The sequence below is a fragment of the Bos mutus genome, chromosome 24 (genome assembly GCF_027580195.1).
Source record: "Bos mutus isolate GX-2022 chromosome 24, NWIPB_WYAK_1.1, whole genome shotgun sequence".
Taxonomy (NCBI): Eukaryota; Metazoa; Chordata; class Mammalia; order Artiodactyla; family Bovidae; genus Bos; species Bos mutus.
The window spans coordinates 49681692-49696522 of record NC_091640.1 but is presented as its reverse complement, the minus strand read 5'-3'; the positions used below and the strand labels follow the sequence as shown (position 1 = coordinate 49696522).

The following is a 14831-nucleotide window of genomic DNA, read 5'->3' as shown; positions in this document are numbered from 1 at the left end:
ACAAAGTGAGGGTGCTCTTGCCCATCACCCCCAAGGTCAACTTATGGGTGATTACAAATAGTGTATGATATATATGTCCCCCTTCCTCTGGGTCATAAAATAGGGTATGTGGGGTTTGTAAGTCTTTCTCAGAACTCCTTTCTTTCTCCCCCTTTCAGATCTGTTGAAATGTATGAAGGAAGTTGGGCTGTTTCCATGCCATCCCTCACATTTATCCCTAATTTGGGCTCAGACCCTTGCCAACAGGGTCCTTGGAAGGCGAGAGCGCTTTTCTGTGGCCAGCGACTGACCAGGGCCTTTGCTTTGCAGAGATGAGAAGAACCAGTCCATCATAGTCAGCGGGGAGTCTGGAGCTGGCAAGACGGTGTCGGCCAAGTATGCCATGCGCTACTTCACCACGGTCAGTGGCTCAGCCAGTGACACCAACATCGAAGAGAAGGTCCTGGCGTCCAGTCCCATCATGGAGGTAAAGCCGTCCAAATGTCCTTAGCCTCCTTGGCTGGAGTTCCTTCTGCTGGCGGTAAGACTGCTGAGTGTCCAGCCTCATGTGGTCAGCATTCTTACCTCTTCCCAAGAACCTGTTGTCTACTGTTGAGGGAAATTTTTCAAAGGTGCCCCTAAAACCACAGATTTGGGAATTTCCTGACCTGGAAGCCCAGGTCCCCGGTATTGGATAGAGGGTCCTCTTCATGTCTTCCTGTGCCTTGACTCTGCCCGACAGTGTCATGACAGTCCTTCCCCGTCTACCGCCATCTCTGCCGTGTCCTGTCCCCTCTTGCCATCCTGTGTCAGCAAATCAGTGTCCCACCGAATCCTTCCCACGCGGTGAGGCCCCACTGAATCAGGAGGGAAGTTCCCATGGGGTGAGGAGGCCTGGATAAAAGATCCCCCCTCCTTTCCCAAAAATGTTTGGACTTTGTCTTCTGCGGGGAGAAAGAGTCAAACGCTATGTGACAACATATAATTTGTTGAAGAGTCTCAGAAAATTGTTCCCTGAGTTGGCATGAACTGGCCAGGGCAGTTCCAGTCTCTGTCTTCACCACCTGCACCTCCCACACGGTGGCCTCAGAGCGGCCGATGCAAGTGAGGGGTCAGAGAGATTTCTGAAACTTAGGTCTCACTATAGCGAACCATGCTACAGGGACGGAACTCCATTTCTCTTTTCCCCCTTTTCCTCTGTAAAAGTTTCCTTCTGATGGAGTTCAGCTAAATGGCTGCACCGTCCCTGGGCCAGCTTTGATTTCCTGCCTCCGAAGCTGAGGCCCTTCACTATTGCCTGGGCTGCAGTAGGCCCTTGTCAGCTCCGAAGAGCCCCTTGGTTTTAGTGAGAGGAAATTCAGTTGAAGCCGAAAATTGCCAAAATAGCGTCAGGTTTCTCCACCCAGCCTTGAGCCCATCAGGTGAGGCACAAGGCATCAGCGTGCTTGGTCCTTCAGATTATGTTGGAGCTGGGGGAACAAGACCCCGGCTGGACCTTCTCCAGCCCCTCTCGCTCCCTCTGCCTTTACCAACTGCAGGAGTAGATTCTGAGTCTTGAATCACAGGGGCTCATCAGTTAACCAAGCAAACTCTTCTACCTGGAGAATCCAGGCCTGGATTCCTGCCTGGAGAATCTCATGGACAGAGGAGCCTGCTGGGCTACAGTCCATAGGTTTGCAAAGAGTTGGACATGACTGAAGCGACTTAGTATGCTTGTAGACAAAAGCAAGTTTCAGTATCTGTTCTTATATGATTTGGGAAATGGTCAATAAAGCTGAAGGCATTTTTACCAAACAGATTAGAAACGGGAAAAAAAAAAAACCTTTTATTTGATTGCAGTTGTTATTAAACTTGACTGTGCATCAGAATCTCCTGGAGCATTTGTGAGAGCTGATAGCTGGGCATTACTCCCAGAGTTTCTGATTCAGAAGGCCTGGGGAATCTACATTTATTTTAAGTTCCTTGGTGATCCTAATGCTGCTGGTCTCAGTCCCACACCCATTGGTAAACATTTATCAAATAAATGTTAAGAAGGTAGGAAGGATTCACTGGAAAATATGAAAGAAAAGGAAATAATCCCCACTGATCCCACAGCCTGCTGATAATTGTTCAATATTTTGGTATATTTCCTTCCAGCTTTTTCACTGACTATTATATTAATAGGATTAGCCATGTCCCTTTATCATTTAGCTTCTTCTGAACTCATTGGCTACAGACATACATTGATAGATGGCTTTACCATTATTTAACTCCCTGTTGTCAGACATTTAGTTTGTAGCCTGTTTGCTCACAGCATTTGTTTAAAGTCTCAAGGTGGTGGCCTGGCCATGGGCTGGATCTGGGAGGTGGTCGTGGAGGTGAGTCCATGCCTCCCCCTTGGCTGTCTCCTGCACTTACCTGGCGGCAGCTAGGCCAGCACTCTGCAGTTAGCATCAGGAATCCTCTCAGGCGAGCGTGGAACCAGGATTTCAGCTTTTCCTTTGAGTTTCAAAATTTCAAATTTCAAAATTACTACTATGAAATTCAGTATGTAGTAGTAAGATTGCCAAGACACAGAGTGCCTGTTCTTTTGGAAGTAAAGTAAGTAGTGATTCTGTACAAAACAGAGAAGGGAAGAAACCCTTTTGATCCCTGGTGGTTCTTATTAGTCAGGACGGGGGAACTTCATGAAGACAGACCACCTCATAATCAAACAGGTACAAGACCCAGGCAGGATGATTTTTTTTTTTTTTGTTGTGGTAAAACGTACATAATAGAAAAATTAACAACCGCTGAAGTGTACATTTGATTGGCACTAATACACGCTCAGTGTTGTGCGCCATCCACCACCACCGTGCATTCCCAGGATGTTTTCACCATCCAGACAGAAACCCTGTGCCCACTGAACAGTAATGTCCTGTTCTGCCCTCTGCTCTGGTAACCTCAGTTCTAATTTCTGTCCCCACGACATTGCCTCTTCTGTGTCTCGCATGCAAGTGGAATCATGGACCTCACTTCTTCTGTGGGGGCTGATTTCGCTGATTCCGTAGCGTTCCCAAGGCTCACCCCTGTTGCAGCGCGGGGCTGATTTCGCTGATTCCGTAGCGTTCCCAAGGCTCACCCCTGTTGCAGCGCGGGGCTGATTTCGCTGATTCCGTAGCGTTCCCAAGGCTCACCCCTGTTGCAGCGCACATCAGTACTTTGTCTCCGTTTTTGTGGCTGCGTAACATCTTGTTGCACGTATGTACCACGTTTTTGTCTATTCCTCTGTTGATGGATAGTTGGGTTGTTTCCACTTTATTGGCCAGTGTGAATAATGCTGCCATGAACACTGGGGTGAACCTAACTGTTGGGGCCCCTGCCTTGGGAATGCTTTTTAAATGACCGTGATCTGAAGTGATCTGATGTTTCCAGTGTCTGTTACAGCCTGAGCAGGCTGGTGGGCTGCTGGGCAGGCATGGAAGGAATGTGAGAGCAAGAGGAGGAAGGATGTGTCCATGAACCAGCCCAGTCTTGCATGATGTCATGTGAACAAATGCTACAGTGGTTTGGGTGCAAAATGTTAAATTTCTACAGTTAAGCAAATTGCTACTTTGGAAATCATGTGAATAAACCCAGAGGGCTCATTCTATCAACTGTGAAATTTTGTTATCATAGAGGCTATCCCTTGGGCTATTATTAAGTGTTACCTTTGAGAGAAATATTGGATATGCACATGGAAAGGAAGAATTGTTGCCTGGAAGAACTCAAGGTAGCATCAAAGTGACGCCAAGCAGAGAAAGAGCAGATTCTGTTACTAGCCAAACCCAACTTGTTGCAAGTTCAGAGTCTTAACTTGGGCCCCGGTGCCAGGAAGCTCAGTCATCTTCATGGCTCCTCAGAGGAATACAGCCAATACAAGGCATGTTTTAATCAGGGCACTGCTGATTACTGATGACGTCCTGGGGAAGGATGGCACCTCCCAACGAAGCAATCAGTTATGGTCATGTCATCACCTCGTTATTTCTGCAGCCCAGCCGCTACAGACGCCTCCTGGGGAGACCCAGAGTTGTGGGCTGTCTGAGGCGCTGGAATTCCCAGTGGGCTGCATTAGGTGGCAGTTGTTTGAATTAAAGGCGAGTTGCGGGTGGGTTGGGATTGACTGGGCTGGATTCGGATGATCTACTGTCAGCTTCAGAGCTCTTTGACCCCATTCTGTGTAAGAGCTTGTCAGCAGCCCAGGAGCGACTGGTTCACAAGTCTGCGCTGATTAGAAGGGCACTGCTAATCAAGAGACTGAGGGAGCAGGGGCAGACCCAGCCCCAGCCCAGGGGGGTCACACGGCTTCTTGGGGTGACTGGAGTCTGCAGGCACACAACTCCAGGAGCTGCAGAGACTCCCCTTGTCCTGGAGAAAGAAAGGGGGCTAAACCCACAGAAATGAAAACCAGTTGTTACGTAATTTTCAGGATATGACTTTTTTTTTTTAAGCTAAAGAAACAAGGTCTATGACTATTAACCTATTCATACCAGGATCTGCCCCATCACACCTTCCTGACTCCCTGTCCTCTCGTTTCCTCTCATGTTTCAACACACTGTAGCCATTCCTCACATGTTAGGTCCCTCACATGCCCCTCTGTCCCTTTGCCCATGCTATATTTATAAATAAAATCCCCTTTCCTTCTCCTCTGGTGAAATTATACTCACCCTTTAAGATTCGCTTCACACTTCCACTTCTTAAAGCCTTTCCCATTCTGCTGGCATTGGCTAAATTTCTCCCTTCTCTGTTTCCACCCTAGTTGATATGCGTCTCCTTATTGTGCAGTCCCAATCATATTGAAGTGATTGGTTCCAGTCCATTTTTGTTTTCCTACATATTTGTATATGCAAAAATCAGAGGGTGGTTCTATCACATATCAGATCAGATCAGTCACTCAGTCCGATTCTTTGCAACCCCATGAATTGCAGCATGCCAGGCCACCCTGTCCATCACCAACTCCCAGAGTTCACTCAAACTCATGTCCATTGAGTCAGTGATGCCATCCAACCATCTCATCCTCTGTCGTCCCCTTCTCCTCTTGCCCCCAATCCCTCCCAGCATCAGAGTCTTTTCCAATGAGTCAACTCTTCACACGAGGTGGCCAAAGGACTGGAGTTTCAGCTTTCACATCATTCCCTCCAAAGAAATCCCAGGGCTGATCTCCTTCAGAATGGACTGGTTGGATCTCCTTGCAGTCCAAGGGACCCTCAAGAGTCTTCTCTAACACCACAGTTCAAAAGCATCAATTCTTCAGTGCTTAGCCTTCTTCACAGTCCAACTCTCACATCCATACATGACCACTGGAAAAACCATAGCCTTGACTAGACGAACCTTTGTGGGCAAAGTAATGTCTCTGCTTTTGAATATGCTATCTAGGTTGGTCATAACTTTCCTTCCAAGGAGTAAGCGTCTTTTAATTTCATGGCTGCAGTCACCATCTGCAGTGATTTTGGAGCCCAAAAAAATAAAGTCTGACACTGTTTCCACTGTTTCCCCATCTATTTCCTATGAAGTGATGGGACCAAATGCCATGATCTTCGTTTTCTGAATGTTGAGCTTTAAGCCAACTTTTCACTCTCCACTTTCACTTTCATCAAGAGGCTTTTTAGTTCCTCTTCACTTTCTGTCATAAGGGTGGTGTCATCTGCATACCTGAGGTTATTGATATTTCTCCCAGCAATCTTGATTCCAGCTTGTGTTTCTTCCAGTCCAGCTTTTCTCATGATGTACTCTGCATAGAAGTTAAATAAACAGGGTGACAATATACAGCCTTGATGTACTCCTTTTCCTATTTGGAACCAGTGTGTTGTTCCATGTCCAGTTCTAACTGTTGCTTCCTGACCTGCGTACAAATTTCTCAAGAAGCAGATCAGGTGGTCTGGTATTCCCATCTCTTGAAGAATTTTCCACAGTTTATTGTGATCCACACAGTCAAAGGCTTTGGCATAGTCAATAAAGCAGAAATAGATGCTTTTCTGGAACTCTCTTGCTTTTTCCATGATCCAGCGGACGTTGGCAATTTGATCTCTGGTTCCTCTGCCTTTTCTAAAACCAGCTTGAACATCTGGAAGTTCGCGGTTCACATATTGCTGAAGCCTGGCTTGGAGAATTTTGAGCATTACTTTACTAGTGTGTGAGATGAGTGCAATTGTGTGGTAGTTTGAGCATTCTTTGGCATTGCCTTTCTTTGGGATTGGAATGAAAACTGACCTTTTCCAGTCCTGTGGCCACTGCTGAGTTTTCCAAATTTGCTGACATATTGAGTGCAGCACTTTCACAGCATCATCTTTCAGGATTTGGAATAGCTCAACTGGAATTCCATCACCTCCACTAGCTTTGTTCGTAGTGATGCTTTCTAAGGCCCACTTGACTTCACATTCCAGGATGTCTGGCTCTAGGTCAGTGATCACACCATCGTGATTATCTGGGTTGTGAAGATCTTTTTTGTACAGTTCTTCTGTGTATTCTTGCCATCTCTTCTTAATATCTTCTGTTTCTGTTAGGTCCATACCATTTCTGTCCTTTATCGAGTCCATCTTTGCATGAAATGTTCCTTTGGTATCTCTGATTTTTTTGAAGAGATCTCTAGTCTTTCCCATTCTTAAATTGAAGAAAGTAGGGAAAACCACTAGACCATTCAGGTATGACCTAAATCAAATCCCTTATGATTATACAGTGGAAGTGAGAAATAGATTTAAGGGCCTAGATCTGATAGATAGAGTGCCTGATGAAGTATGGAATGAGGTTCGTGACATTGTACAGGAGACAGGGATCAAGACCATCCCCATGGAAAAGAAATGCAAAAAAGCAAAATGGCTGTCTGGGGAGGCCTTACAAATATCTGTGAAAAGAAGAGAAGCGAAAAGCAAAGGAGAAAAGGAAAGATATAAACATTTATCACATATAAGTGGTACCATATTCTATTAACCATTTTGCAACTTGCTTTTCACTCAGTATTCTTTTTATTCACCCATGCATTATGTTCAAATTTGCTTAATTTAACAGCTTCATAGCATCCCATTGTATGAATAGTCCACATTTTATCTGTTTCTCGGATTGGTAGACATTAAGGTTGTGTTTTATTGTTACACATATTCTGCATTAAACATTGTTTTGCACACCTGCTTGTACACCTGTGTGAGTTTCTCTCAGTAATATCTAGAAGTACGGTTGCTGGATTCTTGGGTCCTTATATATTCAATTTTACTAGATATGCCCAGTTGTTCTTAAGAATGGCTGTTGCAGTTTACATTTGGACCAGCAGTGTATATATGAGAGTTCCTTTTTCCTCACCATTTCATAGTATCAAAGTTCTTCAGGTAGTGCCACCCTGGACTGTCATCTTTGTCTACATTTCTCTGATTTCCACTGAGGTTGAGTATCTGATGTTTACTGGTCATGTGACTTTCTTCCATGAACTCCCTGCATATGTCATTTGTTCATTTTTCATATTTTAACTGTATCATGTCTGTGTCTTTTGTTGCACTGTAGACTCAGAGATAATCAAAGTCGGAGTTTTTATCATGTGTAACAACTGGTCTCGCTTTCCTCATGCATCAAAATGTTTTCTGAGTCAATACAACAGCAATAAATCTAGCAGGTGTTTAACAGATAAAGAACAACGTGCAAGTCCTTCACACATGCACAGAAGTTAGAAGTTCATGCCCGGAGTGGAGTTTATGGGTTTGGTAGTAATAATACAAACAACCTCTTCCCTTCATGGGTACCGTTATATACTTTCAAAGTACTTGTAGATCCACTGTATCGATTCTCAAAGTAGCCTTGTGAGGTAAGGAGGATAGGCTGGCAGTGATCTTTAGACTGTAGGCAAGCTTTCCTGAAGCTGTCCTAAGGAGTGATCTCAGATGTGGTGAAGGTTCATCTGCCGGGAAGAGAACATTCTTGTTTCCATTTTACAAATGATGAAATTTGAAATTTTTGAAATTGAGATTTGTGTTTTCTTTGGTTGGAGGTAGACAGTCCTTTAGAGTTTTACAGAAGCTGGCCTTTGCTGATTGCATCCTCCTGATGTTAACATGTTCCTTTGTCTTCTGTATGTCCCATAAAAGGGTGCTAAAATTGAAAGGCTTGGTTAGATTTAGGTTTGTTTGTTTTAAAAACCAAGAACCCTTTATTGCTGATGGTGGGTGTTCCCATCAAGATGTACAGAATGCCTAGCTAGACATCTTTTGGTGAAGTCAGCAGCCATTGCTTATGCCTAGATTAGTTAATTCATTAGGAGTTACAGAATGGAGATGTTCACATTCTATTTTTCCTCCCACATTTATCAGTGGGAGTGACTCTAGGAAGAGAAGCTTCTCACTAACTAGTTACCCTGATAGAGTTTACACAGGAAAGTTAGGGTGGATTTTTGCTTCCTTATTGACTGCTTATCAGAGTAATGAGTTGGTTCCCTGCCATCCTCTGAAAGGCTTTCTCCTCCTTTCTTAGGAAAAGATAAATGTGATGATTCATGTCTTAGTCTTTATCCTTTGATTTGACCTGACTGTTTGAGATATGAGAAGTCACCCACACGGGTGGCAGCTCCTGTCTGGCGGTGAGTAGTTTGGACAAGGACCGTGAAACCAGGTGGAGTGAACACGGACTGTGGATTTGTATCTTGGTGTTGGCACTTCCCTGCCATGTGACCCCCAGCACACTGCTTACCTTTTTTGAGCCCAAGTTTTCGCAAAAATATGAGGGAACTCAATAATACCCATCTCCTGGGATTCTTGCCTGGATTCAGGGAAAGTGAAGGGAGCGCAGCCCAGGACCTGGTTCATGATGGAGGCCTGGGAAATGGTCATTTTTCCCTGTGTGTTGGGGAATGCAGCCCTCCTGCCACTTTTCCAACAGAATTGGCTTCCTGAAGTCTGACAGTGGCCTGGCCCTTGGTGCCTTGAAGGATCGGGGCGCACTCTCAGGGTGGGGTGGAGAGTGGCCCTCACATGCACATTCCAGGTAGGAAAAGGAAGAAGAGAAGAAGGTCAGGGAGGTGCACCTTCCAGCTGTCTAGTCCCCTTTAAAGAGACCCTCAGTCAACTCATCATGCTCACTGGCCTTCCTTAGGAGTAAAGGAAAATGAAGTTCTGTTTTCTTTTGCTCGAACCATTGTCATCTCAATAACAAGTTCTAGAAGGAAGGAGGAGGGAGGGAATAGAGATGCTGCCAGGAGCATTCAATCCTGAAACTTAGGAAAACCCACCCTGTCTTGCACACCTTTGTCTTTTCTGCACAGGCCATCGGGAATGCTAAAACCACCCGCAACGACAACAGCAGCCGTTTCGGGAAGTACATTCAGATCGGCTTTGACAAGAGGTACCGCATCATCGGGGCCAACATGAGGACCTACCTGCTGGAGAAGTCCAGGGTGGTCTTTCAGGTGAGCCGCGTGACTGCACTTTTTGTACTTTTTCCCAGGGATGGTGCTTCCTTGCTCCATGTTCCACCCCCTGTGCCCAAAGAACATCTCGTCTTCTGAACCTGGACTTGGATAGACTTGTGCTTTTGGGCTTCTTTCTTCCTTTTTTTATTAATAAGTTTTCATTTATAGGTATCAGACCTGAAAAATCTTTTATCCCGTATTGATATGTTTCAATGGGTATTGTGTTTAGATTCAGTCAGCAAAGATGTGTTGTCTGTTATGTGCTAGCCCTGTGCTAGGCATCAAAGAGAAGACAGTCATGTTCCTTGTGGACTTCAGAGTCTTGTGATCTGGGCAGTGTCATATAGGGTCTATGGGTTTCCTCTTTCACCAGGAAACTCACTTGGTTATATTAAAAAAAAAAAGATATTTGACCATTTTCTTAGTTTCCTTTACAAATAGATGGAGTTCTCGCTTCTCACGTGCCTCACGTGACTTGGTTCTTCTTTGCTCACCTTGGGTTCCCTCCTTCCGAATAGTCTTTGGCCTCTCGGGGACCATCCTCCTCCTGCACCCTGGCCTCCAGTGGTGGTCGGTGCAGCTCACAACCCCGAGTGTGGTTCCCTCCACCCCGCAGGGTTGGTGGGACCGCCCCATTTGCAGACCACTGCAGTTTCACTGCGACAGCACAGACAGCCTGCTGGGCTGAGTATGGGTGAGACGTGCTCTGACCGTGGCTATGGCTAGACTCCTCGTGGGTTTTTTCCTCTTCCTTGCCGTCTGCACTCAGGCTTCCTGAAGCCCGTGTCCCCACCGCCCACCACCCCCACTCTGCCTGTGTAAGGCAGGTCTGGCCCCGATGTCTGCTGTAAGTCCTGTCTCATTGTGGACCTTTCCCCTTGCCGTCCCAGCCTGATGATTGCAGGGGCAGAGCTTCTCTTAGTGCCAAGCCTCTCAGGGGCGAGAGGGAGGCCGCACCAGGGAAGTGACAGTCTTCCCAGCGTGAGCTAGGCAGCGCAGTGACCTGAGCCAGCGCCGACCCATGGGGCTGTCCCGGGTGAAACCGCAGGGATGCTCTGTGAGGGAGAAAGAGAGACCATGCCTTGTTTTGCGTAAGTCCAGAGGTAAACATCTTCTGGTTGGCAGAAGGGCCCCATAACAGTGAATGCAGATTCTGGAGGTAGGAGTTGAAGGTGGCAGAGGTGTGAAGGAAAGATCTTGACCTCTGTCCCCCAGAGCACCCTGGAATTCGAACAGGGCAGGGGACAGTCTTGGGGTCCCTGCCCCTCACACTGAGCAACTGTGTTTTCTCCTCCAGGCAGACGACGAGAGGAATTACCACATCTTTTACCAGCTCTGTGCGGCTGCCAGTCTTCCGGAATTTAAGGAGCTGGCACTAAGTAAGTGAAGGGGATGCTGCCCGTCCTGGGGGGCTGGGTCCTGCGGCAGCAGGGGGTGCTTCTGGGGGCTCTGCTCAGGGTCCTCCGTCCTGGGGTTCTCAGCTCCGCCTCTCGGGGGGCCCAGCCTCAGACCTCTGTGAGTTTCATGCCCCCAGAGAATGAGAGGAAAAGAGGCCGGGGGTGGCACAGTATTGCGCAGAGGCTCAACGAATTAACATTCATTATTGTTTTGGAAAGTATGTTTCACTTGAGACACCATGAGAAACGTGCCCCCACCACGAGGATGTAGAGATTTAGGTAACGCATGCCGCTTAAGTGTAGCCCAGCCGCTCTTAAGTCACATTTGAGGATTGAGACAAAGAAAAAGAAAGAAAGGGGTGAGGCTAAATCAGAGGTAAGACAGGCATGGCTCCAGAGGTGCGTTGGAGAATCCCGGGCCTCCCTGTGGAAGGTGAGGTAGGGGGTGCTGAGAGAAGTTTCCCTGCACCCGGAGCCCCAGCCGGACCACAGCGCGGGGTCCTCCCCGCAGGCAGGCAGCTTGTGCACACCCGCCCCGCAGCGCTCGGGCCGGGATGGAGCAGCTGGAGCAGGAGGCCAGCGGGAGCTTGCTGCTGCCCTCAGATAGGAGGACAGCTTTCTGGTGGGTCCCCCTCACCCTGCATTTCTGCTGCTGCTGTTTGCTGAGGGGCCTTGATGTGAACCTAGCGGAGCCGAGAAAGTGAACGCGTTAGTCACTCAGTCGTGTCCGACTCTGCGACTCCATGGACTGTAGCCCACCAGGCTCCACTGTCCATGTCCTCCATTCTGCAGGCCAGAATACGGGAGTGGGTTGCCATGCCCTCCTCTGTGGGATCTTCCCAACCCAAGACTTGAACCCAGGTCTCCCACACTGCAGGCAAACTGTTTACCGTCTGAGCCACCAGGGATGCCCTGTTGGAGCTGAGAGCCAGCCAAGGCAAGAAGGGCGAGCAGGCTTTAGTTCTCCACACCACACCCATGCAGCCCCTCTCCTTGGGCCTGGAGCCCTCCCCCAACTATATGCATGGCCTTAGCTCTGAGTATTGACTGACTCCTGCTGCTGAGTCCTCCAAGCCAACTCCTGATGGGTTTGTGTGCTGAGGGCAAGCCTCAGGCCGCGCAGCTTGCCTGGCCTGGCCTGTCATCTGTGTTCTGGGAGGTGTGGGTAGGTTCAGGACTAGCAGATGGGGTACAGAGCTGGATGTCTAGACAGGGGTTAGCTGGCTGTTGTGCAGCTGTTAGAGACGTAGACGTCTGAGCCTTGGCGGTCGCAGAGCCAAATCATTGCCACCATAAGGGCCCAGGACCAGATCCACCTCTGGCCTCTCCAGCTGAGGCTCCCAGGAGGTAGAATACATCAGGTAGGTCAAGCCTGGGTCTGGCCTGTTCGCTCTCTGCTCTACTTGGCTGGTAGCAGTCAGTGCCCGTGTTGTGCGCTTTAGCACCAGTTCCTTCATTCATCGAACCCTATGCAGGCGAGTTTGAGCCTGGGGATGTACTGTTGAATCAGACATTGTGGGTCCTTCCCTTGCTTAGCTTACAATACAGAGTGAGAAGGGTGTGCTAAGGGGTGGGTCACAGCTGCTCAGGGACAGTCGGTCTAAGTTGGACTCCAAAGGAGGAAGCCTTGGATGACATGCTTGACACTGGTTTTGTGCCTTGCTCGAGCTGCTCGGTGCTTGCACATTCTCCCCAGTGGTTGTAAACTCCTCGGAGAAGGAGTGAACGTTACCAGCCTTGTTTGATGGGTTCTGCCGTGAGCTGGCTGCTTGGGGCTCTGATGTTGGCTCGCACTCACAGGGCCCAGGAAGGCAGGCCATGAAAGGCTGACACCATCCTCCCCTACTCCTTCCCACGGGCCCTGCGGGACCTCTCAGAGCCAACCTGCGGGGGATGAAGACTTTTTTCTAGGGCTAATTTTATAGAAAATGAATGAATACTGGCAAGACCCATCTGGCTGTATTTGGACCATTTTATTCCAAATGTAACTTTAATAGGAAAGAAATCATCGTGGTTTTTTTTTTTTTCCCCACTTACAGGAGAGCATTGAGGTGAGAAATGACTTTTCTTTATTCTGTGTTTCAGCAAGGTGCAAGCTCCTTAGGCCCCTGGCTGGAGAGTTCAATAACTACCCAATTGGATTAGTTTCTTGCTTTCTTACCTGCCTGTGCCCTCCGAGAGCATCTTGGAGTGGCGTGAAGAGCCTTTGATAAGCTCTCACGCTCAGGCACGCGGCTGTCTTCTGCCTTGAGGGTGGATTGGCTGTGAGCCCTGAAGCTTGACATTTTTAGTTCCACTGATAACCCTGGTTATCAGGTGGATGCAAACGTCAGATAAAAGAAGGACTAGCCAGTGGCTTCTGGTGAATATTCAGACATCCCTCACCTTCCTCCCCCTTTTCTTCACTTAAACTGTTGTTCAAATGCAGAGATCTCTGTAAGACCCCTTGGCCCTGCAGGAGTTCTGTGCATTTGTCTGAGGACGGAGTGGACAACAGATGTGCAGACAGCCAGCCACACTTTCCTTTGCCCTGTTGTTGGTGGTTTGTTGTATTAAAATGACCTCAGGGTGAGATTTTTAAAAAAAATACAATTAATAGTGTGTTCGAGTATGAATGCGTGCATGCAGGCATGTCTTACTCTTTGCGACCCTATGGACTATAGCTCACCAGGCTCCTCTGTCCATAGGATTCTCCAGGCAAGAATACTGGCGTGGGTTGCCATGCCCTCCTCCAGGGGATCTTCCCAACCCAGGGATCGAACCCACGTCTCTTATATCACCTGAATTGGCAGGCGGGTTCTTTACCTCTAGTGCCACCTGAGAAGCCTTAGCATATGCATAAATGCTGGTTAAAAGAGGTATAGTGGACTCACATTCCTGTCACACATTCAGGAATAAATCCTTTCTTCTTCTTTTATTTCCATGGCTATATTGATACAGTTTTGTAAGCACCCTCTCTCGCCTTGCACCAGTCGGAGTACAGCCTCCCCAGGTGAAGTACAAGCCCTGGGCCATGGTCTTGATGGTCCATTGTTCTCATCACTGGCTTCATGACCCCTTTGTACACTGGTTTGATCCAGTGAACCAGTTAATAGGGGATTCCATGGTGTTTGTCTCCTTGGAAATTCTAAGTAAAGAGAGAGACTCAAACTAGAGGACAAGAGACCTGTCTCTGGGATGGGATGATTGGTTTCCTGGGCCTAAAAGTAGAGCTGAGATGCAGGCAGGCTAAGTAAATAGGGACTTCAGCCTGTTGGGATGTCTGTCTATGAAGAGAGTCTGGGGTATGATGTTAACAGAGGTGATTACAGCCTTAAAGCAGAGGGAAGGAAGACAGTTATTTTGATTGTACTAGAGAATGCTGTGATTGGCCAGGGTACCCTTGCAGTGATGAACCTCAGTGGGAGGAAGTTACCCTGCAGGGCCTGGGAGTTTGGGAACTCAAAGCCAGGAAGGGTGGAGTGGTCTGTCTGACTTAGAATGTGAGACGGCGGGGCCCTGGCTGCTGACAACGACAGATGTTTGATTCTGAAAATGCCTCCTTCCCTCCAGTGTGACAGTTTAGTGTTCTTGGAGTCTCAGACAACTCTAGTGCATCAGCAGATACTTTTGATAATGAGTTAGGTTGTATCTATGTCTAAGCAATGGAATGTCATAGATAACCATCTCCTTAGCAGGGTGATCAAGGAATGGGCTGCCAGGCCTGGCCAAACCCTGGGTGAGCCTGCCCCTTAAAACCCTATGGCGCTCAGTTTGCCTGTCTGGAAAATGGGAGTAAATATACATTTGGCCATCCATATCTGCAGTTTCTACTTCTGTGGATTCAGCGAACTGAAATTCGACCCACAGTTCTAGAGAGCTGACTGTACTACACCATTTTATATAAGTTTTAGTTGCTCAGTTGTGTCTGACTCTTTGTGACGTCATGGACTGTAGCCTGCCAGGCTCCTCTGTCCATAGGATTCTCCAGGCAAGAATACTAGAGTGTTTTGCCATTCCCTTTTCCAGGGGATCTTCCCGACCGAGGGAGCAAACCTGGGTCTCCCGCACTGCAGGCAGATCCTTTACTGTCC

General features: G+C 47.8%; 1 protein-coding gene across 1 annotated transcript in view; it reads left to right on the top strand.

The window, feature by feature from the left end:
• MYO5B (myosin VB) overlaps positions 1-14831 on the top strand; it is a 335169-nt gene that overhangs the window by 192527 nt on the left and 127811 nt on the right. Inside the window, 3 exon segments of the mRNA XM_070361628.1 lie at positions 310-466; positions 9215-9358; positions 10659-10740. Of these exon segments, the coding sequence (XP_070217729.1) occupies positions 310-466; positions 9215-9358; positions 10659-10740 (383 nt within the window).